This window comes from Bufo gargarizans, chromosome 2, assembly GCF_014858855.1.
Source record: "Bufo gargarizans isolate SCDJY-AF-19 chromosome 2, ASM1485885v1, whole genome shotgun sequence".
In the NCBI taxonomy this organism is placed as follows: Eukaryota; Metazoa; Chordata; class Amphibia; order Anura; family Bufonidae; genus Bufo; species Bufo gargarizans.
Genome location: NC_058081.1, coordinates 307078131 through 307104022, shown reverse-complemented (window position 1 = coordinate 307104022; position 25892 = coordinate 307078131). Strand labels below are relative to the sequence as shown.

Below are 25892 nucleotides of genomic sequence, written 5' to 3'. Positions count from 1 at the left end.
ACATCACTGTGTATACCCTGTACTGTGATGTCACCCACTGTGCATGTTAACCCTGTACTGTGATGTCACATTGCATATTAACCCTGGCTGTACTGTATGTGACATCACTGTGCCTATTAACCCTGTACTGTGACTAACAGTGTGAACCGAGAGCAAGGCAGGTGGTATGACTCCGCAACCAGAAAAGAGTGCGTACGCAGAAGTCAAGATTAAGAAAATTGCATTTACTATCAATTAATAAAAGCAGGTTAACAATAAAACAGTATGAACAATTCAAGTCAAATACTACAACAATTTCCACCTTTGCTGTGTCCGTGTTCGCGGTGCGGACACTAAGGAATAGCAGTCCCAGGAACTATCCCTAACTGACCCTAACTTTCAAGCGGGTGCGCACCCCCCTTATCCCAGTGGTCCAAGTGGACCTCTTACAGTTTGTGGAAGTGCACGGTGGGGCCCGATGTCGTCCTTTTCCTTTATAACCAGCGCAGGATCCGCAACAAAGAAGTCCTCCTCAGCAGGCCGGAAAACCAGATGGATATAATCCAGAATTTTACAGTGACTGTCCGGTACCTCGACAGCACTGTGAGTCTCTTTACTATTTGGGGCAATCCAGTCAGCCCAATGTCAGCTCCACAGGTTAGCTGCTGCACACAGTCCTTTTTAACTTGGCTTCACTAAAATGCACGGTCTCTTTATACTCCATCCGTCTCTAGACTGAAGTTCACACAGCTTGGCTGCACAGGAACGTCCTTTAGTATCTCCACACACGTCTTACACAGCACAGAACTTGCTTTCTATCTAGCCAAGATGGCAGCCTTTATATTTCAGTCCCTCTTCCTCATTCTTCCTGCTCACACTGAGGCAGGCTGACATCATAAGGGGCGTGTCACTTCAACACTTAACTGCTGTTTTAAAGAGCCACTACCACATTAATACACTTTCTCTATGGCAAACTTCAATGCAAATTGGTCCTATGCTGCCATCTACTGACCAAACGAATACTGCAGGCATTTACATTTATCTGTATTACTAGAATAGCATTATACATTAAATTTTAACACAGTTTACCAGGATAACGAAACTTAGACACATTACATGACTGTTTCTTACATATTCCCCCCCACTTTAAGATTGGCAGTCCCTGCCAATGACTGAATATCCAGAGGGCTGTACTCTTATATGTAGAGTGGTAATGTACCGTTGTATGGCAGGCCAAATAAACTCGTCCTGCGCATACCGAACAGGGGGAATGCCAGCATTTGGTCTAGTGGTGCGTCTGAGAACCACTGGTATACTCTGGGGTGCTGTAGCCATAGGCTGAGAAGGACCAGCAGACTCCGCATCATAGGGGGCACAGGCTGGGGGCACACTAGTCACAGGTGGAACATCCTCAGGAGCGGGGATTGGCCAACAATCATCCTCATCATCGTAAGCCCATTCCACACCACCAGTCTCGGACTGTGGGAGCTCTTTGACATTATCAGTTCCATCACAATTTGCTTCTTCAGATTGACACAGGCGCAACATATTTCTGTGAAGTACTCGGACACAATCAGTTCCTTCCTTCTGAACTTCGTACACAGGCCCATTTGCATACTTGCGGGCAACTACACGATATGGCACAGCCTCCCACCTGCTTTCCAATTTTCCTTGAGGCTTCTTGACACGTACCAGCACCAGGTCACCTGGCTGCAATGGTGCCCTTTGCACCGGGGTCTTATCAGGATGAGAATTTTCTTGCAGACGCTGCCGCACCAATCGATGAACTGTCTCAAGTCTCTGCCGGTGTGCTCGAACCCAGGAGGCTGGATCTCTTGGAGGGAACCCATCCACATCATTTAACTGTAACTCTCCGACACTTCGCCCAGACCGTCCAAAGAGGAGAGTATAAGGAGAATACCCCGTTGTAGAATGGACCTGATTGTTATAGGCCCACACCATCTCAGACAAGAACTGAGGCCACTGTAACTTTTTGTCCTCCTCCAAAGTCCGCACCATCTGTAGCAGAGTTCTATTAAATCGTTCGCAGGCTCCGTTTCCTTGGGGATGGTATGGAGTCGTGTGCGACTTCTTTATCCCGTAGATACGTTGAACTTCTTTCATTACATGTCCCTCAAAGCAAGCCCCTTGGTCAGAGTGGATGCGTTGTGGACACCCGTACACTCGGATGAAATCTTGGCATAGGGCTCGAGCTGCTGACTCAGCGGTCTGGTCCTTGGTGGCGGTCACCACCGCAAATTTGGTGAAGTGGTCCACCATTACGAGGCAGTACTGGTGCCCACTGTTGGATGGGCCCACCATTAGGTAGTCTATCATGACGATCTCTAAAGGTTCCTGGGTCACTATGGTTTGCAGGGGAGCTCTTTGTTCTATTGCCTTATGGATCTCACAAGTTCGACATCTATGACATACTTCTTCGACCATTTGACGGAGAGCTGGACAGTAAATCAGTCGCTGTAGCCACCGAAAGGTCTTCTCATGACCAAAATGTCCATTCTTATTATGAGCCTCAAGAGCCAATGCTTGAGCCAGTTCACTAGGCACTACGATTTGGTAACAAATGTCGATTTCAGAAGGCAGATATACCTTTCGGCATAGTACTCCATTTTTCATCTCTAACTTTTCCCACTGACTCAGGACTAATAGCATTTCACGGGTCAGTCGTTCTCTTTCCTCTTTACAGGGCTTCTTGCCTTTCTCAACACACTTGATCATTTTCGCCAGCCCCTCATGGGCCTGCTGTATTTGCACCCATTCCTGTAGTGAGGGGCCAAAGAAAGGAGCCGTTTCGGTCCCTTCCACTGCACACTGCATAGCAGTGACCAAGGCTTGTGAAAATCTGCTGAAGTCAGGCATCTCCACATGCTCCAACTCATGATCCACGTCTCCGCTGGGGGCCTGGGTAGTTACCCTAGAAAGTCCATCGGCATTTTGGTTCTCCGTCTTGGACCGATACTTAATGCGGTAATTGAACTTAGACATTCGGGCTATCCACCTCTGCTCCAAAGCCCCGAGCTTGGCATTTTCCAGGTGAGCCAATGGGTTGTTGTCAGTCAGTACTAAGACTTCAGCTCTGGTCAAATACTCAGAGAATTTCTCAGTCATGGCCCATACCAGTGCCAACAGTTCTAACTTGAATGAACTATAATTGTCAGGGTTTCTCTCAGAATCTCGCAAGGATCGGCTGGCATACGCTATGACACGCTCTTGGCCATCCTGGAACTGAGATAGCACCGCTCCGAGACCATACAGGCTTGCATCGGTATATAGCTGGAAGGGCAAGTGGTAATCAGCATACGCCAAGATTGGGGCCGTTGTAAGAGCATCCTTCAATGCCTGGAAGGCGTGTTCCTGTTCAGGGCCCCATTTCACGGACCGGTTCTTCGGGCCCCCGGCGGTGCCTCGTAGGAGAGCATTAAGTGGCGCTGCTACTCTAGCAAAGTCCTTAATAAACCGTCGATAGTAGCCGGCTACTCCCAGGAACGCCCTCACTTCTCGCAGGGTAGTCGGTGTCGGCCAGTCTTGAACAGCCGCTATCTTGTCCCTTGACGGCCTCACCCCTTCTCCTGATACACAATGACCCAAGTAATCAATTTCAGATTGGAACAACCGACATTTACTGGGTTTCAGTTTGAGCCCATGTTCGCGCAATCGTTGAAATACTTGTCCCAACTGGCGGAGATGGTCCTCAAAGGTTGCAGAGTACACTATAATGTCATCCAAGTAGATGAGAGTGAATTCAAAGTTTAAGTCACCAAGACATTTCTCCATCAATCGTTGAAACGTTCCAGGTGCATTTGTCAATCCAAAGGGCATCCGGTTAAATTCGTATAGTCCCATGGGCAAGATAAAGGCTGTCTTTTCCTTATCTTTCTCGGCCATTGGCACCTGCCAATACCCACTAGCCAGGTCTAGTGAGGAGAAGTAGCGGGCTCTTCCTAGTGCTGAAAGGGACTCCTCAATCCGAGGTAAGGGGTAGGAATCTCGTACGGTGCAGGTATTCAACTTTCGATAGTCTACGCAAAACCGAATGGACCCATCTTTCTTCCTTACTAGTACCACTGGAGCTGCCCAGGGACTTTGGCTTTCTTGAATGATCCCATTCTGCAGCATCTGGGTCAACAGTTCTTTCACCTCCTGATACATCTGTGGAGGAATTTGTCGGTAGCGCTCTCTGATTGGAGGGGTGTCTCCTGTGGGAATCTCATGGTAGATCCCTGTCGTACATCCAAAATCTTTAGCATGACGTGCAAAGGTTGTGCGGTTTTCCCATAACAGTTCATCTACCTTCCGAATCTGTTCCAGAGAACACAAAGAAGTCTCTATCTTCATCTGTTCTCGAATTGCACCGCCATTCCATTTAGGGGTGGGGTTCTCGCCTTCCCCCATAGACACGGTTACGGCCCATTCACCTCGTTCAGCCGGCCTCAACTGCATCGGGGTCGCTTTCCTCACTTCCTCCGGAGTCACATAGAGGTTAGCCAGCAGCCTTCCTGGGACTAGGTCTACACTCTGATCCTGAGTGTTCACACATCGGAGGGGTACTCTCCCATTGCGGACTACTGCCAAGGAACGGGCTACTAGCGGATCAACACTTCTTCCGGCTGTCGGCAGTGGTTCTATCAACACAGCTATGCCCTCTAGTTTCCTACAGGTGCCTACAGGCATGGACACTATCATCTCCCGTCTGGGTGGCAACGTAACTTTTGTATGCAGAGGGACCGAAATTCGAGCAAGAGGACACTGTGCATCTGAACTTTTCTGTAAGCCACATGTTCGGACCAGCCGCTGGAAGGCCGTTTGAGTAGGCCGATGGCTAGTGGTTTCTCTCCAATAACCGTGACCTTTCTTTTCAAAGAGAATCTGATCCAATTCTTTTAACACATTCATCCCCAAGATGACAGGGACCTTTACTTCATGTGACTCCTGTACTACCACAATGCCTTTCTTGCCTAGATCTTGGCCACATAATCTGACATTCATCCAGGCCACTCCCACCACCGGTACTGGTAACTGATTAGCTGCGACCACTCGTATGAATGTACGGGGATCATATTTCACATGTCGCTGAAAATACTGTTCGTAACAGTCTCTACTCAGGGTCGTTACTTGGGAACCCGTGTCAATCATCCCGGTAACCGGAATACCTTCCAATTCCATCTGTATGATGGGACTTGCAGCGATCAGATCCTCTTCAGGGCATTCTCCTCTCATAGTCTCCTCAGTTTCCCCTACTGCCCGCCCTACTGCAGCAGGGGATTTCAGTTTTAACAGCGGTCTCTCATAAGCTTGTCGCTGCTCTGGACATCTAGCAGCAATGTGGCCCACGCGTCCACACTCCCAGCAGCGTATTTCCCGTCGCTCTGGCCATCGGTTTGGGCCCCTTCGGTAGGCCCCATCGCTCTCTCCTGAGAGTTGTACTACATTATTGGGACCCCTTCGGTAGGTCCTATCCTCATCCCTCCAGTAGGGTTGTGGGTGATTCTGACCTTCTTGGTGTGAACGGCCCACCCCTTCGTCTCTAGTTTTCTGGAGGCCTGCAATTCTCATAGAATTCTCATTACAATTGGTTTGTAGGTGTTCCATTTGTTCTTGCAATTTCTGCATTACTGTAAGTATCTCTTTAACTGTCTCTTTTTCCACTGTTTCTGGGCCAGAGCTAGCCCCTTGCGACAATGTAACTCCAACTGCGGTCTGAGGCTTCTGAACCATACTATTGGCACGTGAGATGGCCTCCACCTGTACGTCATGAAATTTAGCATCAGTCTCCCGTCGTATAAAGTCCTGCATAGCAACAGTCAAGCTGCCATCACGGATCCCAAGAACAAACTGGTCACGGAGTGTCCGATCAGGGTTACAGAAGGCTGGTGAGCCCCCTCTTTCCTTCCCTTGAATATCACGGAGCAGTTCTTGTAGGGCATTTGCATACTGAGGGAGACTTTCATTCTCCTTTTGTACCCTCTGAAAGAACCGTGCTTGCAGGGACCCCAGCAATGCGGTTTCTCCATAAATAGTTTCTAGAATCTGGACAACTTGCTCAAATGTCTGTCTTTGTTCAAATGGCCGCAATATCACTGTAGTCTTAGCATCTCCTTGTAACGTCAATATGGCTAGCTCTACTAGTACTTCTGGTGCGGTCTGGTACATGCGCTGTACCATTCGTATCTGCTCTGCCCACACACTCACAGACATATTATTGCCATCAAACTTTGCTAACTGACTCATTACAGCCCCTGCTGGCATTCTTCCTCCAACACCATCCCTCCTAACGGGTGCGTCGCCGTCCATTCTGGTAGGCGGATCCTGCCGACTACGCCAATTTGTGAACCGAGAGCAAGGCAGGTGGTATGACTCCGCAACCAGAAAAGAGTGCGTACGCAGAAGTCAAGATTAAGAAAATTGCATTTACTATCAATTAATAAAAGCAGGTTAACAATAAAACAGTATGAACAATTCAAGTCAAATACTACAACAATTTCCACCTTTGCTGTGTCCGTGTTCGCGGTGCGGACACTAAGGAATAGCAGTCCCAGGAACTATCCCTAACTGACCCTAACTTTCAAGCGGGTGCGCACCCCCCTTATCCCAGTGGTCCAAGTGGACCTCTTACAGTTTGTGGAAGTGCACGGTGGGGCCCGATGTCGTCCTTTTCCTTTATAACCAGCGCAGGATCCGCAACAAAGAAGTCCTCCTCAGCAGGCCGGAAAACCAGATGGATATAATCCAGAATTTTACAGTGACTGTCCGGTACCTCGACAGCACTGTGAGTCTCTTTACTATTTGGGGCAATCCAGTCAGCCCAATGTCAGCTCCACAGGTTAGCTGCTGCACACAGTCCTTTTTAACTTGGCTTCACTAAAATGCACGGTCTCTTTATACTCCATCCGTCTCTAGACTGAAGTTCACACAGCTTGGCTGCACAGGAACGTCCTTTAGTATCTCCACACACGTCTTACACAGCACAGAACTTGCTTTCTATCTAGCCAAGATGGCAGCCTTTATATTTCAGTCCCTCTTCCTCATTCTTCCTGCTCACACTGAGGCAGGCTGACATCATAAGGGGCGTGTCACTTCAACACTTAACTGCTGTTTTAAAGAGCCACTACCACATTAATACACTTTCTCTATGGCAAACTTCAATGCAAATTGGTCCTATGCTGCCATCTACTGACCAAACGAATACTGCAGGCATTTACATTTATCTGTATTACTAGAATAGCATTATACATTAAATTTTAACACAGTTTACCAGGATAACGAAACTTAGACACATTACATGACTGTTTCTTACAACAGTACAGGGTTAACATGCACAGTGGGTGACATCACAGTACAGGGTTAATAGGCACAGTGACAACACAGTACAGGGTTAATAGGCACAGTGACAACACAGTACAGGGTTAATAGGCACAGTGACAACACAGTACAGGGTTAATAGGCACAGTGACATCACAGTACAGGGTTAATAGGCACAGTGACATCACAGTACAGGGTTAATAGGCACAGTGACAACACAGTACAGGGTTAATAGGCACAGTGACAACACAGTACAGGGTTAATAGGTACATTGACATCACAGTACAGGGTTAATAGGCACAGTGACAACACAGTACACCACACAGTCCGCTCGATGGGATACTCCACAATCTCCTGTATGGTACTCCAGATCTCCTTGTGCCCGGAGCAGTGGTCAACACTCCCCCTCCATGTATCTATGGGAGAGCCGCAGATACAGCACTTGTGTATCTCCAAATCTTCCATAGAGATACATGGAGGGGGAGTGTTGACCACACCACCACTCCGTGTAGTGGTTGACACATCTTATTTATTGACGACTGAGCCGGAGCGCCGTACGGGAGATCACGAGCATCCCAACGATCTTTGTGGGGGCCTCATGTTCGAGTTTCGCCTAAGGCCTCACTACTCACAGGTCATTAGTCAGGTTCTCAGAGTGCTGGAGGGACTATTACCTGATCCCTCTCCGCATCTCTGATTTCCTGTATGCCTGATTTTATCTATACCCCTGTATTGAGTTCTATTAAAATATTTATTATTTTCATATTTAACGTTCCTTCAGGCTGAGAATCATATTTTCTAGTGAACGTGTACCGCCAATATTACCCTTTACTGTGAATTGATCACATAGAGAGTAGCAAACATTGGAAAGACAATCAATGGCTAGTAAGAGTTGCTATCCTCAACCATAGTGAAATTTTCTGACTTTTCAGTGGAGCCACCACTAGAGGGAGTTTATGCTATGGGTTCATTATTAAGCTCAATAGGAGCTGTAAACCTCCCCCTGTGGCAGCAGCAGGCAACTGACATTTTAATATTTATCTCTACTGTTTGACTTGGTGCAGAGAGGCAAAGAATTTGAAGTCATGAATCTATCTGTCTAGAGACAGCTAATGTGTCAGTTCTTTTCCTGACATTGATTCCTGTTGGTAGAGTGCTCAGTCTATTCTGCGGCGCAGTCAGTGACTAATAGATAATTCTGAACATACTAACTACGTGGGAGATTCGTGTGCTGATGTGAGATCTAGGAGGACAAACTGCAAATGACAAGCTAATACGTGTAGAATTATTCACCATTTATCTTACAGTTAAGTATGTATATTCCAGGATACTGTTGTCTTGTTGCATACATGTTCTGATGCCCTTAAGGCTAAAGTAGTTAAAGTTCTGCATTAAGACTGCTGCCAGTAAATGCTAATGGGTTTTCATTAGTGTTGAGCAAAGGATTGGAAGTGGAATTCAGTCCAAGGTTTCCGAATTTCCTCACGCTGCATGGTAACAAATCATGCATGTGTTACAAAGTGAAAGTAAGAAGCCCGGAAACGCAAGATCACCCATAATTCCGTCCACCATTGCCCTGTAAGGCTACTTTCACATTCGCGTTTGGTGAGGTTCCGTCATGGATCTGCACAGACGGATCTGTTCAGATAATACAACCGTTTGTATTATCTTTAACATAGCCAAGACAAATCCGTCTTGAACACCATTGAAAGTCAATAGAGGACGGATCCGTTTTCTATTGTGCCAGGTTGTGTCCTAGAAAACTGATCCGTCCCTATTGACTTACATTGTGTGTCAGAACGGATCCGTTTGGCTCAGTTTCGTCAGACGGACACCAAAACTCTGCAAGCAGCGTTTTGGTGTCCGTCTCCAAAGCGGAATGCAGACAGAACTGAGGCAAACTGATACATTCTGAGTGGATCCTTTTCCATTCAGAATGCATTAGGGCAAAACTGGTCCGTTTTGGACCGCTTGTGAGAGCCCTGAACGGATATCACAAGCGGAAAGCAAAAATGCCAGTGTGAAAGTAGCCTAATTTGAGCATAGGGAGAGATGTGGCAAGCTTTAATGCGCGAGTATTGGAGAGAGACAGTGCAGGGAGAATGTATCGCTGTGTGCATCACATTCTAGTGCACTGACATTCAGAGTTAATCCATTATTTTAGTGATACAGTTAGTGTGCCTCAGTATTAAAGGCAGGTGTAATATATCGCCGGGTGCATCACGTTGTAGTGCATTGAAATTCAGAGTTAGGGTCCATTCACACGTCCGTTTTTTCTTTCCTGATCTGTTCCGTTTTTTCCCATTCATTTTCAATGGGTCCTGAAAAAAATCGGACAGCACAATGTGTGCTGTCCTTTTTCGTTGTTCCGTTCCGCATGTCCGAAAAAATATAAAACATGTCCTATTCTTTTCCGCAAAAATCGGATCCTGGTACAATACAAAGTCAATGGATCCGCAAAAAACGGAAGACATTCGTATGTCATTACGTATGTCATCCGTTTTATGCGGATTCCGTTCCTGGAAATGAAATCCTGGAACGGAACTTTTTTTTTTCAATTTTTTTTCAAAGAAATCCAAACAACTTTATTTGCTTATTGAAATTTATACATGTTTCCCTTTTTTGCGGATCCGCAAAAAACGGATGACATACGGAAACATTTTCAGGAACAACGGATCCGCAAAAAACTGACCAAAATTCGAGATATAGAAAAATACTGACGTGTGAATGTAGCCTTAATCTGTTATTTTAGTGATACAGTTAGGGTCCATTCACACGTCCGCAATTTCGTTCCGCATTTTGTGGAACGGAATTCCGGACCCATTCATTTCTATGGGGAAGCACAATGTGCTCCCCGGATACGGAATTGTGGATCCGGAATTGCGGATCCGCACTTCCGGGTCCGCAATTCCTTTCCTGAAAAAAATAGAACATGTCCTATTCCTGTCCGCAATTGCAGACAAGAATAGGCATTTTCTATTACGTCCCGGCGATGTACTGTCCGCAAAATGCGGAATGCACATCACCGATGTCCGTGTTTTGCGGATCCACGGATTCGTGGATCCGCAAAACACACGGGCGTGTGAATGGACCCTTAGTGTGCATCAGTGTTTATGGGAAGTGTCATATATCACCGTGTGCATCAAGTTCTAGAGCACTATGGCAAACAGACATTTGCCTGGTCCCTCCAAAGGAACAGGCAGTGGCAAAAATGCTGCTGTAGCCGGCACAAGTAGCAGCGGAAGAAGGGATGGGGGGGAAGGGGGTGGTAGCAGCCGCAGCAACAGGCCAGAGCTGCCACTGTCATCCAGCGGTCGTGTTTTGACCAACAATTCAGCTGTACTGAAATGGTTTTACTCTCTCTTTAACTTCATCTCAAGAGACAACAGATACACACAGCCAGGAATTAGTGGGTTCCTCTGACACCATGCTTAGTTGACATGGCCCAGGAACTGCCTATATGCCCTCAGCTGTCCAGAACCTGCCTCATGCTTTTGCTGCTCCTTCTGCCAGCCAAGTAATCATAGACGCCGGCTCTGCTTAGCATTTTCAGCAATGATGAGCTTTGTGAGCACAGTCACTTGTTTCGACAAGAATCAATCACCAAAGCAATTGCAAAAAGACAACAGTATGTGTGCACTCATCCAACAGCGCAGAAGCTGAACGTGCACCTGGCCAAGTTGCTGGTACTACAGAGAACTGATTGCTTCTGCCCAGCCAAAGTGGAGAGTCCCAAGCCGACATTGCTTTTCCAAAAGTGATGTACCATCCCTGCACACATTTGTTGAGCAGAAGGTGGGTCAGTCCTTGGACCTCTCAGTGTCTAGTAGAGTTCACGCCAGCATTGTGTCACCGCCAGATCTCTGAGAAGCTCTGACAGACGTTCTTCAGTACCTCTTGCTTGAGGTTCTTTTGTTTTGGTTTTGTTTTGTCATCTCGTTTCCCTCTCTCAGCTGTCATCTAGTTGCACTGATTGCATCCCTTTATATCCCCTCCCATACTGCATCTTTTTGCGGTTTATACAACTTCCTGGATTGTGCTCACTGCTACATGCTGCAACTGCTTGTTTCTCAGATAAGTCTGTTCCTTTATTTGTGTTTTCCTGTTGGCTTGATCCTAGGTGACACTGACTCCGTCCTTATTAAGTGTAGGGAGCCGGTGGTCGTGTCCCCTGACTATTATAGGGTTTTCAGGTGTCACACAGTCTAGGTACAAGGGCATGCAATTATCTATCATAAAGATCTTTGCATGGGCTGAGCAGTCAGGGAGAGCTCTAGGGCTTTTATAGGGCTCAACCTTATGTTCCTTAGTTTGGGATCAAGTCAGTCGGATCTTTATTTGTATCTTCTAGTTTTCTGCAACACCTTCCGTGACACATTGATGTTTGGAGTTGTAACTCTGATCAAGGACAATATATATCATTCAGAGCCCACTGGATAAATGTGGTTTCACCCTCCCCTCTAGGCACAGTTCACAGTGTTCCTCCAGCATATCAACTATGCAAAGCTAGGAATTGTCACACGGTTTTGCACCTCGTCAGCTTGGCTGAACAGAGCCAACTGGGGAGAAACTGCTTTGCGTCATTAATAAAGAAATTGAACACTGACTGTCTCCTCACCAACTGGAGATAGGAACCATGGTTACTGATAACGTGAAGAACATTTTGTCTGCACTGTGTCAGGGAGGGTTGATCATGTGCCCTGAATGGTGCATGTCTTCAATCTCATGGTCATCTGGTTCCTCAAGTCTTCCACTGAACTGCAAGAGCTGTTAAAATGTTCAAGAAACTGTGCATGCACTTCAGCCACTCCAAAACACTCCCTCCTTGAACTGCAAAGGCAAAATTCCCTTTCCAAACATCTCCTGAAAAGCGACATTTCCACCCATTGGAACTCCACACTCAATATGTAACTTCCATGTTAGCCAGTGGCAGCTTATGAGTGACACGTGCCATTTGCTCAGGCTCTTTGAGGAGGCCATTTTATTTGTAAGTCGGCAGAACTACGGGATAAATTATGTCATTCCACTCCTTCACATCCTGGAGGGGGTGCTGAGACTACATGTCATGGCCACCTGAGCCTTGAGGAGGATGAACTGGCAGAGGAGAATGAGGACAAGGACATAAACGCCCAGACATTTTATACACAACTAGGTGGTTTATCTGCCCAAGCGACAGGAGAGGAGCAGGAGGAGCTGGCGAAGATGACACTGATGACCCCGACAGACTGTGGCAGTATGCAGTGGAGATGGAGGCAGGGAGACCCTTTGAGCCCCTTGCGCAAATGGCCAGATGCATGCTTTCGTGACAGCCACATTGTCAGGATTCGGCAGAGGGATGACTACTGGCCATGTACATTGGTAGACCTTCACTACTGGTCTGAAACGGGGGGCATTTTTTAGACCTTCTGAGAGGGATGCAAAAATGGACTACCATAGAGACATGCTGTGTAGTTGGTTGGTCGCTGCCTACAAGCATCATCGCCCATTCTCAGGATGGTCTAACATTGGGGACCCTCTGTGCTCACGCTCCACTGCCATGACTAGGGGTGGGGCTTGCAGGAGCAGTACCAGCTCCATAAGCGGTAAATTAAGTCCAGAGCCTTCTGAAGAAACCACCCAGCAGCAGCGGTGGGACATGCAGCAGAACCTCAACCAGCAGATGGTGGCATTCTTGGACTGCACCCTGTCACCAATGATTATTTACTTGATTTTGTATTTTAGATTTTGTAAAGAGGGTGATGTTACAAGAAGGACGAATAGGTGAAGCGTTCATTTAGGCCCCTTGGGGATAGGCTGTTTAATCTGTAAATCCATTTTGTTTCCTCTTGCTGAAGCTTCCTATCTATGTCCCCTTTTCGAGGGCCTGGTTTTATTTTGGTCACCCCCCAAAACTTCAGATTATTACTGCTTCCCTTATGTTTTTCTCTCACATGTCTGGCTAGGCTGGTATCTTCTCCTGTATTGATACTGCTCAGGTGTCTCGAAATTCGTCTTCTTAGTTCTTGGGTAGTTTTGCCTACATACAGTCTGGGGCAGTCGCATTTGATAATATACACTATCCCTTTTGTTTTACAATTTATGTAGTCTCTAATTTCATAAATTCTTCCATCAACAGGATTTATGAATGTCTTTGTAGTTACCATTCGATTGCAGAAAATGCAGTCTCCACAGGGATATCATCCCTTATGATATATAGTGGCTGTGCACTAATGTTCTAATGTTCTTCCCCCTTCTATAGGTGACTGTGGGGAATCTTGGTAACACTTGCTGGATATCAGTATCCACTTGTAAAATATGCCAGTGTCGTTTCAGAATACGCATAACCTCATTATGTTCAGTATCGTATGTTTCTATGCAGCGTATAATTTTTGTGTTGGATACCCACAAATACATTGCAGAAATTCTTAGACAATTAAGCGACACCATCGTCTATAGTCACATTGATGCTGACCCCAAATTTAGGATTGCTGCGGTGATCCAGGAGGAATTATCCAGGGCAGTGAATGCTGGCATCATTGATGATGGTCTTAGGGATTTTCTTACGGTTCCACATCCAATCACTCCGGTGATCTATGTGTTACCAAAGATCCACAAATCACTCATCGACCTATCTGGGTGACGGACTCGATCTTTAGCTATATCGCCATATTCCTCAATAAAATATTACACAGTTTTGCATGTGGTGGGAGCTCTTATATACAGGACACTCCAGATTTTCTGTTGAAATTACAAGATGTGGACTTATATTGGAGATATATTGAGAGGGTTACATTAGCGTCCTTTGATGTTACCTCCCTCTATACCTCCATTGACCATCAAAAAGGGGTTATATGTCGTTTCATGCATGTTAGAGAAGTCCTCTCTTACATCAGAAGCTTGTCAGTTTTTTATCATCTCTCTTGGAGATTGTCTTGAGATATAATTATTTTCTATTTCAGGACACCTACTACATGCAGAAACAGGGCGTGGCCATGGGGTCAAATGTGGCCCCAACCTATGCCAAAATATTCATGCACCGGTTTGAGGAGGATGTCGTCTATGGATGCCACTATTTTCGTCACGTAACCTACAGACAGGAAAACGATGTTGGCGTACAGCAGTAATCACCCCAGACCAATGGTTAGGTCATTACCATATTCACAATTTCTGAGGGCAAGATGCATTGTCTCTGATCCTAACACACTAGACAGTACCCTAAACAAGATCGTGGATAAATTCCGTAATCGGGGTTATCCAACAAATCTTTGGTCTCCAAATTGGACAGGACTGTTACTCTGTCCAGGAAGAAGACACACACTAAACCAGCCAGGATTCCCTTCATCTCCACGTACACTGAGCAGAACATAGATATTGGGAACATCATTAGGCGCCACTGGAATATATTGGTGGGTGCCACAAAACAATTGCAGAATTCCATTCCCTTCCTCGAATGTCATACCGCAGGTCTAAAAGTCTACAAGACCAGTTGGTCAAAGCTGATGTTGGAACAATGAGAGTCAATAGACAGAGAATATTGACAACAGGCTTGGGGTGTTATCCCTGCTTAGCCTGTGTTAATTGCAAGTACATTATGAAGGGTAAAACCTTTGTACATCCAACAACTGGCATCACATATCAGATTCGACATCATCTGACCTGCGATTGCAGTTATGTGATTTATGTGCTCTCACATGTCCGTGCAATTTAATATATGTCCGCGAAACCACCACCGACTTCAAGAGGCGATTTAATAATCATCGGTACACCATTAGAAAAAAAAAAACGGCTTGATTTGCCGGTTTCAAAGCATTTTACTGAGTTTTAACATGCAGAAAGGGACATAAAGTGGTGTATTGTTGACTATGTACCAATGCCCAGGAGAGGGGGCAATAGATCTAATCTATTAAAGAAAAGAGAATTGCAGTGGATCCATTCACTAAATTCTTTGAAACCGCATGGTCTGAATATTGACTATAAGATTTGAGTTTGGGCATGAGGGGTTAGCTTGCCCTTGTTCTGCGTCGATCTAGACCGCCCATCTTGCGCACTTTTGTGGTTGTCTGTGATGGACAAAGTATACACATATATTGTTTATGAATTTTTAATTTATATATTATTTGAGTTTAATTTTGCATCTTTATATTGCAGATGATGTGTCACGGAGATTAGCGAGGAGAAGACAGAGGTTGATTCAAGAGTTTGTGTCCTGGTTACCATGACAATATGCAAATGGTCTATATAATCTTTTTTGACAGTTATGTATTTATTCATTCATTGCCGGTGAGCCCTTATGGAGGAGAACACTCTGAATTGATGGTGATATATGGGATTAGGATGTGGATGTGACATGACCCTGCATTGACGTGCAGGCTTGTGTTCAGTCCATGCCCACAGAGGAGGGCTCCATGTCTGTTCAGGGTATGGATGCGCTCATTTGGTCCCATACAGCCACCCCCCACATTAGTTGCAGGTAGCTCATTAATAGAGCTCTGCATTGGGACTCACTGGCTGGTTTGATTTGGTCATCATGATGTGCGACACGCATGATGGTTCATGCGATATTCCCTTATTCAATATGGTCGCTTAGGCATCCAGAACATAGGGCCCAGACGCACAGACACGCCTGTCATATTGTTAAGATGAAAGCAGCATACGTCATCCTGACATGCGCACTGCCGCATGGGGCATGCCGAAGCAGGCGATGGGTAACTGGACGCCGCCATACTCCTGGTTTCTCTTCCCTCTTTTCTCTTTTTGATACATCATGTAGTAAGCACTCACTTTAGTTAATTGAGTACATATGACACACAATCATGTTATTTATAATAATTTATATATTTGCATTGAGAATCATGGTTGTTTTAATGTTTTTGTTGCACATGGAACAGATTTTTATCATGTATTGTAATCACTCTCACATCAGATATGTATCATGTTGGTATATTTATGACATGTTATAGTTTATTTTTATGATTGCTTGATACTTTGGCACATTGATTGAGTTTGCTATATACTGTATACTGAGCACTTTGTCTTATCACATTGCTTGTCGCATTGCCTAATGGGTAAATACGTTTCTTTTTTCATTTTATTTTCTGGAGTGCTGCCCGTTTTTTTAATTTCTACAAACGGGATTTGCTTATTCCCATTTGGGCTTTTTGCACCCACCTGCTCTTCTACTTGACGGTGCTGTCACCCTTTTCTTCTTTATATATATAGATATATACATGTATATGTTTTTAATATACCCCAAGTAAACTCCACCCACTTTTATCAGCATTTTCAAAACTGCAGAGTGCTGAGAAAAGTTGCACATTTTTATGCAAATAAGGTATGTCCAAAATTTGTGACTTTATAATACAAAAAAAAAACTGGTGCACAGCTATTGACAAATTGCCCATATGGTGTTAAAAGCTGCACACTCACGTTATGAATTCAAAAAAGGAAGGCATCTCAAAATCTGGAAGACTGTGACAATAAATGTGACATGTTACATGTGCTCCTTAAATCATCTGCAATATTTTAATATGCAAAATCACTTAGCTCTACAAACATATTTAGTACACCTTAATATCCATCTACAGTCATGTAAATGAAAGGCTTAATTGCTAAATGAATCCAGTCAAACATATGCAGTTTTTACATTGAATTTAGATAATGAAGAATGCTATTGTTGGGCATATGCTGAATATGGAACATTTTGTTTGCTTTTAGCTCTTTTTATGTGTGTATTGTGTTTAAATAAATGTAATATTATTTGTATTATTTCATCTGTATTTTAAATACAAATACTGTTGAGTTAATAATTGTGTAAAAAAAGACCACTGTGTTTCAGGCTTCATTGACATATCTTTAAAAGGTCTGATAGGGCACACAGGCAAATAAAAATCCAGCCATGCAAACTCACTAATGAAGGAATGTGAAACCTTCAAAATGCAAAATATAGAATATGCATTTGTAAATGAGCCCCCACAGAAAATAAACCAGAGACAGGCTGTGCATCTGCTTTATAATTCTTTGTTCAGTTATGTCACTTAGTGCAATACTATTAAATAGAATTCACAAAAATGTAACATTTTGAAAAATAAAGTTAGTAGCTCAAAGAAGAAATGAACATTTATTTTCACAACCAATAATAGCTTTACTTACAGAAAATGAACTTGGATTTCCTCATAGTAATGAGCATTGTTTAATTTAGTCTAAAGTCATTTAAATAATCCATAATTTTAGAACATATTAAGTCCATACTGTTTTTTATTTGGATTTAATATACAATCAGATTAATTTAGACGTGGCCTCTTGTGGATTATCACTGTTCTGAGCTGGAAGCTCCTTAGGTGCTGCAGGTTGTGTCTCTTGACTCTCTGAAGCCTTTTCAAGCTCTGCTTCCACTTCAAACTTTTTCTTGGGTTCTGGGCTCTCTTCAGACCATCTGCCCACTCTTCGAACCCCTTTTGCAACTTTAGGAGCATTTCTACATGGATTATGGTCGTAGATAACAAGCTTCAATCCTGTCAGGTGCACCAGACTTGGGAAAAATCCTATACCATTTCGGTCAACATCAATAACTTCCAGGAAAGGCATTTCTAGTAAAACAGGTGGGAATTCTGTGAGGAGACTCCCTGACATCCAAATGCTGCGCAATTCTGTTAGATTTTTCAGCTCCTTGGGCATATTATGAATTGGATTGCAGCCAACATGAAGTGTCTTCAGGAGAGTCAGTTCACAAATGACAAGCGGCAAATTTGTTAAATAATTTGATTCAATCCAAAGAGTGTGTAGGTTCTTGAGGTAACAGAGCTCCTGTGGAAGATCTTTAATTCTATTATTTCCAAGGTATAATATCGATAGCTGCTTTAAGCTGCATACAACTAGTGGAAGAACCTTAAAATTGTTAAAGTCCAAGGCAAGGATCTGGAGGTTCTGCAGGAGTTCAAGTTCTGGAGGAAGGTTGTTTAAATTGTTGTCACTCAAGTATAACTTGATAAGTTCTGTAAATGCACATACCTTTAGCGGAAACCTCCTCAGCTGCATACTGCTCAAATCAACCATCTTATCAATAGGCATTTCTTCCAAGTCTCCAAAAAGGTATTTTTGACAGGTGTTAGAAGGGATGAAAGCAATGATTCCTCTGATTGTGTTGCCCATCTTCCATGCATTTACATAAGCTTCAAGCTCTGAGACTTCTGTTTCTTCTAGAATAATATTTTATGGAGTCTGTTGAGAGTGGCATGTCTGTCGTTCCATTACAATGTATTGTTTACATGGTAACTGTGATTAATCTCAAGAGTTACTGATAACTGGAGGAGTGTCTGGTGATGAGGAGGACAGAAGTGGCTCTAAAGAAAATGTCTTCTTTGTCTCCAATGTCTGAACTATACAAACAGCGAAGTTAAATTGCCATATCAAACCTGTGAATGGACTGTTTCTGGCAAAAGTTCATGAAAAAGCAGAGGGGAAATAAAACATGATGTGCTATGCACATTGTTATTTATGGAGGTATCTACATCCTGATAGTGGATGTTTAAAAGTCTGGATTTTTAAACTTGGATAAATCTCCAATAAACATTCCAAGCTTTAGAACACCAAGAAAAGTCCAGATGGAATCTGATGCTGTTTAGAATACCTGTCAAGGATTAAAAATAACGTCGATGGCTAATGGGTGGGTAATTGAATATGTCCCTGTAGAATCACATTTGCTAATGCATACTGGTTTCCTCACCTCATCTCAAGTGCATACTCAAGTATAGGTATTAACAGATGAAGACATTTGCAACTTCAAAGGACCCGCTTATTTCTCCATCTACTATCTATTTTAGTTCTGAGATGCCAGCTCTATAGTTTACAAGCTAGGCAGTTATGAAAAGAAAAAGCACCCTTTATAGCTGAACATCATGATGTCACCATGTCTTAACATACGAGGACCTATACAATTGCCTTGCTGACCCAAAATAACTATCTACTGCATCAATTATGGGTTATGGATTAGAGCCAAAAATGTATCTTAGACCATTTTAGCTATAGACATAAACCACAAGGATTCCATAATCTATCTATACTTAACCCAAAATTATGTTACATGATAGATGCTCTGGCCTTATAATAGATGCTATGTACAAATGCTAGTAGCTTAGGAAACAAGCTCTGCAAACTTTTAGCGATCAAATCTAGGGATAAATTAGATCTGGTTGCAATGGTTCAAGGATTGTAATGACTGGGAAATAGCCTCACCTGGTTACACACTGTACAGGAAAGAGTGAGTAGACAGAAGAGGTGGTAGAGTAGCCATTTAAGTCAAGGATAGTCTCAAATCTACAGTAATTCAGGAGACTCACAAAGAGCTCAAAACTGTTGATTTGCAAGCAAACTAAAGAGAGCTGTTTTTAGGATTGGTGTGGTATAGAGGCCTCCAGGGCAAAGTGAGGATTATGATAACAAGTTGGTTGATGAAATTTCTCAAATGGTCAGAAAGGTAGATATTATACTTATGAGCGACTTCCACATGTCTGTTGTAGACTGAAATATCTCTAGTGCTCTTACATGCAACAGCAGGAATCTAATTGACGCACTTAAAGGAGCATCTCTGAAAGATATTTTCCAACCAGAGGAGACAACATTGTAGATTAAAGGTGGGTTTACACATCTTGATAGTCAGGAAGATTAACAGGGACAAACGTTCCTGCGAACGCTCGTTCCCGACAATCTGCCTGTCTAAAGGTGCTGCCGATCACCCAATGAACTAGCAAAACGCATGTTCACTGGGTGAAGTTGTCATTTGTGCAGGCAAGTAGATTATTGTTTCTGGGCAGCAGATCGTATTGTCTAAACAGCACTTTGCTGCCCAGAAACAATGTTGCTGTATGAGGATGAGCCATGTTTTCATACTGCTTAGGTGATCGCTGCATGTAAATGCAGTGCTTCACCCTCACTGAACGCTGCATGGAAATGCAGCACTTCACCCCCATTGAGGAATGCTTCCTTCCCGATAATCAGCTGCTCCTTGTCACATGTAAATCCACCATTATTCTTCAGTAATTGGATCTGGTGTCTGATGTTAAGATGGAAGAACATTTGGGTACCAGTGACCACAAATGTTTATTGTTTGATACAATAACAAACTGGGAACAATCTTACACTACTATCAAAGTGCCAGTCTTAAATGGGTTCTACACCTTTTTCTTACTGATGATCTTTCCTTTGGATAGATCATCAGCATCTGAATGGCGGGCTCTGACAACTGGGACCCCCGCCAATCAGCTGTTTGAGAAGGCAGTGGCAACTTGCAGAATCTCAACAGCCTTCTCGCTGTTTCCCATAGGCTAGTGACACAAGACAGGTACAGAAGCTGGAATCTACAGACCTAGTTAGCTTGACCTCGGTAGTAATAAAAATAATCGAAACCCTTCTGAAAAAGAAGAGATAGTTGACCATCTAAAAAACAGCATGGCTTCACTGAGAGCAGATCATGTCAAATTATTCTTGTTTATTTCTTTCACTGTGTCACAAAAGTGTTGGACGAAGGTGGCGCCATGGATATTGCCTACCTGGACTTCAGCAAAGCCTTTGAATCCCAGCCATGTAAAGAACCGATAGATACATTATTGAAGATTGGACTTAGTGCCTGGATAGTTCGGTGGATTTGCTGTTGGTTGATGAATAGATGTCAGAGTGTTGTTGTTAATGGTGTGCATTCTGAGGTGAGACAGGTTACAAGTGGGGTACCTCAAGGGTCTTTCCTGGGTCATAATCTTTTAAATATTTTTGTAGGTGACATAGGAGAAGGTTTGGTAGGCAAGATTTGCCTGTTTTCCAATGTCATAAAAGTGTGTAAAAGTGTAGATATTCCTGGAGGCATTAGTAACATGAAAAAAAGATTTAGCTAAAAAAAGTTTCCTTATGTAAAATAATGCACCTGGGTGCAAGGAACCCTCTGTCTGACTATCATATTGGCAGTTCTGTGTTAGCCAAGACTTCAGAAGAGAAGGATCTCTGAGTCCTGACATCAGACAGAAAGCTTCAAACTCCGTGCACAGTGTAGGCAGGCAGCAGGGAAAGCAAGTAGGATGCTTGTCTGTATAGTTAGAGGTGTAACCAGTAGAAAAAGAGAGATTGTGACCCTGCTGTATAGAGAGCTATTAAGACCACATCTGGAATACTGTGTCTAGTTCTGGAGACTCCACCTACATAAAGATATAGATAAAATGGAACGGGTGCAAAAGGAGGCTACAAAAATTGTGGAGGGTCTGAAGCATAAGAGGAGGGACTCAAAGAGCTTAAAGTGCATAGTTTTGAGGAAAGAAGGGCAATGTGGACATTATTGAAACCTTTAATATGGTAAATGCACAAATGAGGTTCAGGAGGGAAGTGTTTTTAATAAAAAAAAAAGAAAAAAAGCTCAACACACGAACAGGGGGACACAATCTAAATCTAGTTGGAAAAATGATCAGAACCAATGTCAGAAAATATTTCTACACTGAAAGAGTAGTTGGAGCAAACTCCCATCAGATGTGGTTGGAAATTGACAGTAAGTGAATAAACATGTGTTTTTTTTTCTGCCGACAATATTCCATGTTTCTACGTTCCTACATCTTAGGATATATGACATTTAGTTGAAATGAAAAAAAGGATCCCCTCATGACAGCACAACAGGAGGTTGTTCCCCTTTGACCTTCTTGGGACAGGAAATGGAGAGGTTAAAAGGTCCCATCCCACCTCCACCCACCAGTGTTTTTCCAGATTACTACAACAGGATGGATACAACCAATTTATTAAAATCATAAGAAAATCTTATATGCAATATTTACATAGTAGTTAGTAAGGGAGGGAATGTACGGGTGCTGTCATGAGGGAATCTCTGGAAACCGAATTACTGGTAAGTCCACCGGTAATTCCTATTTTCCAGCTCATCCCTCATGACAGCACAACAGTAGACGTACCAAATTATAATTTAGGGGGGGGGGGGACCAAGTCTATGGACAACATATCTAAGATATTTCTCATTAGATAAAAATACAGTTTAATAGAATCAGGAATAAACCTGAGACAGAAACCTTTTGATTCTGCCAGAAAACGAAATCTTGATGACAGAATTTGTGAACCCAGACCTAACTCTGAAATGTCACTTTATCTGCATCCTTGATCAACAGACCTAACTCTGTTTATAGACAGGCATAATGAGGGAAGGGCGCTTGCTGGCTGCCGGCTTCCTCACTGCGCCTGCACTGAATATATTGCAGCGAGGAAGCCGACAGCCGGCCAGCGTCCTTCCCTCACTGCGCCTGCGCTGAATACTGAACGGGACGGAGCAGGCGCAAGATTTCCCCAGCAGACAGGGCCGGCAGGAGGAGACCAATGCTGGTCTGGCCCTGTCAATCAAGTGTAGAAGGGCGTGGAAAGAGGTGGGCGAACGGAGCCTCTAGGAGCAGGTGCAACGCCCCCTCTGCTCCTAGAGGCTCATTTGCATATTATAAAAGTTTGTTTTTCTAAATAACGGCGGCACATAGTGACATGGGACTAATATAGTTATATAGTTATGTTCATCGCTAATGTCAGCCAGGTTAATACCCATTTTTCTGATGACAAAACCCTTTAAATACTTAATTAGAGGAAGAACAAATTGTCTTATTAGACATCGGCCATTATAAAAGATGCCCTTCACCTCTGAGCCTAGTCTATATGGTAAGTAGCATTGCATAAAAGCGACTCGCTCTAATACCAGATAAAATATATATAACCAGTGCCCTGAGTAAAAATTTACTGAAGACCCCCATTGCAGTTCATTCCAAAGCTTAATTGTTATAATATGATAAACAACTAACTCCGGAATGTCTATAAGGTATCTGTAAGAAACCGAGCCAAGCTGACAGCACTGGCATACGGCAGGCATGGACATCAACAATTAGGTAACTGAAACTGTACCATTAACTTTATACCTGTCCAGGACAAACTTGGGACCCCGTACCAGGAGGCGTTGAGAAAGAAGCCTCCCGACGAAACCAGGTCAACCGAGAACCCACCTGCCAGCATAGCTTCAAGGTCAGAAGCAGTTGCACAAGATCTTTACATGGCAATAGCCAGGAGACACAGGGACTGAGGAGTGGCAAAAGGTTACAGGACCTGTGCAGCGAACATAGCCGCAGTTTATATGTGTGAGCATGGCTGCACAGTCTCTATTGCCGTTTTGTAGCTCCCTGGGTTGGCGTGCAGTTGAGGAAAGTCTCCTTCCCAGTGGCGACAGAGGTGCCCTTAAGGTTATGGGTATTAGGTGCAACAAAGGCAGAGTCCCTAAAGTTCGTGAAATCAGCACCCTTAGGTGAAAATATATATAACATAGAGAAGAAGTTAGTTGGGCATAAGTTGACATTACTTAAAATCACTTGTGTGGAGGTAGATATACCAATGTATTGCAATAGAAGGGATAGCTGTAATCCATACTGGATGGTGCTGCCTCCCATTATAATAGGTTTGGGTAGGATCTTTACTACATTCCAGTGCTCTGGTCACACTAATGTTCCTTTAACTTTAGGCTGACCCATACTATCTCCAGGTGTAGAGTATACTATACCCTATAATTCACATGGCCGGTATATATATATGCCTTGCACTCCTTGAATTACATACATTCATTTCCATTAATATTATCCACATTGTCCAAGGAGGAATGTGGCTCCAAATATAGCTTTCTTCTAAACTGTAGATCGTGGATAGGCAATGTAGGCTACTCCATTCACCAAATGCTAGTAGAGTCCATAGACTGAACTACCACTCATCTCCACTACCTGAGGACCACTTTGGTTTGCGCATTAGCTTTAACTTAACTTTCTGCTTCCTACCTTGTTACTTTTATGTGTCAGGGCACCAGTACCACCTAGCGGTGACTTGACATTAGCTGACATCATACTGTCATGATCAGTGTATGTGTGTGTGTGTGGGGGGGGGGGGGGTGTAACTCTACACTGAACACAGGAGGGAAGGGGAACAGTAACTGGGCCTGGAAACTAGGGAAGAAACAGGTCACCTCCTAGACAACCCTAATCCGGGCCCTAACTATCTATCAATATGAATAGACCCTGAAGGTAGGAATATTCATATGCAGGATACCTAGGCCGTTATATCCCTATAAGGCCCCGGTAAAGGTTAGAACCAAAGACAACCCATTCCTCCCCAGATGGACGAATGGAAGTCTCTGTCTTAGGCCCAAATACAAACAACAGGGAATATAACAAACAAAAACAAACGCGACACCTAACTTCTGTAGAGACGGACGAGCAGGAACACCAGAGACAAACTCACACCAGCTCCGCCAAACCTAAATTAAGCTATCTACTGCATAGTCAGAAGGGTGGGGTCAGACTATAAAGGGTAGAAATGATGACCACTGAGCAACAGCTGAGAAAATGGAAGTGGGCATTTACCCTATCAACACTGATTAAGATAAATCAAGGAGGCTGTTATAGTCCTCCATGCTCAGCCAATCTCCTTGATTCCCTGACATCAGTCACCTGAGGGACCGTCATAGTACCCCCCCTTCTATGGGTGACCGACCTTATCAGGATGGGCTATGTGAAAGGCCTTCACCAGACGATTCGTATTAACATTGGCGGCTGAAACCCACATCCTCTCCTCTGGTCCGTAACCCTTCCAGTGGACGAGATACTGGAGGGATCTACGGAGAACTCAGGAACCCACAATCCGGCTGATTTGTAATTCTAAATTACCGTCCACCATGACAGGAGCGGGAGGCAAGGAGGACGGCTCAACAGGTTCAACACATTTCTTCAACAACGACTTATGAAATATGTTATGAATTTTCAAAGCCTGAGAAAGTTCAAGAGGGAAGGCTACAGGGTTAACAATGGCAGTAATCTTATATGGACCAATAAATCTTGGGCCCAACTTCCAAGAAGGTACTTTAAGCTTAATGTTTCTTGTGGACAGCCACACAGAATCACCCACTCTCAGGTCCAGACCATTCATACGTCTCCTGTCAGCCACACGCTTATACCTGTTGCCCATCTTTTTCAGGTTATTTTGAATTTTCCGCCAAATCGAAGACAAAGAAGAGGAAAATCGTTCCTCCTCAGGAATACCGGAAGTTTGAGAACCAGAAAATTTGCCAAACTGCGGATGGAATCCATATGCCCCCAAAAATGACTTATCAGTGGACTCCTGTCTACGGTTATTAATGGCAAACTCTGCTAATGACAAGAATGAAGACCACTTCTCCTGGTTCTCCGAAACTAAACATCTCAAGTAAGTCTCCAGATTTTGATTGGTGCGCTCCGTCTGTCCGTTCGACTGAGGATGAAAAGCCGATGAAAAGGACAATTGTACCCCCAGTCAAGTACAGAACGCTTTCCAGAATTTGGAAACAAACTGAGTCCCCCGATCAGACACCACATCAGAGGAAATGCCATGTAGTTTCACAATGTTATCGACAAACACCTGTGCAAGAGTCTTGGCATTAGGTAGAGTTGTCAATGCTATAAAATGCACCATTTTGCTAAACTGATCAACTACCAACAGGATCACGTTTTTCACGAAGAATTCGGTAAATCCGTGATAAAGTCTAAGGACAAATGCGTCCAAGGTCTGGACGGGATGGGTAACGGAAGAAT

General features: G+C 43.9%; 1 protein-coding gene and 1 long non-coding RNA gene across 3 annotated transcripts; one reads left to right on the top strand and one right to left on the bottom strand.

The window, feature by feature from the left end:
* The first annotated feature begins 8458 nt into the window (after positions 1-8458).
* On the top strand, positions 8459-16162 carry LOC122925802. 2 transcript variants are annotated; one of them, XR_006387642.1, is made up of 2 exons: positions 8459-8607; positions 15424-16162. It is a non-coding gene; the product is annotated as an uncharacterized LOC122925802 (long non-coding RNA). The 2 variants fall into 2 exon arrangements; XR_006387641.1 differs by lacking the exon at positions 8459-8607 and adding an exon at positions 14245-14415.
* Positions 16163-17267: 1105 nt separating this feature from the next.
* On the bottom strand, positions 17268-18495 carry LRRC10 (leucine rich repeat containing 10). Its single transcript, XM_044277158.1, has one exon. It carries the CDS (start codon positions 18421-18423, stop codon positions 17551-17553), a length of 873 nt encoding a protein of 290 aa, XP_044133093.1. The 5' UTR covers positions 18424-18495; the 3' UTR covers positions 17268-17550.
* Between the last annotated feature and the right edge of the window lie 7397 nt (positions 18496-25892).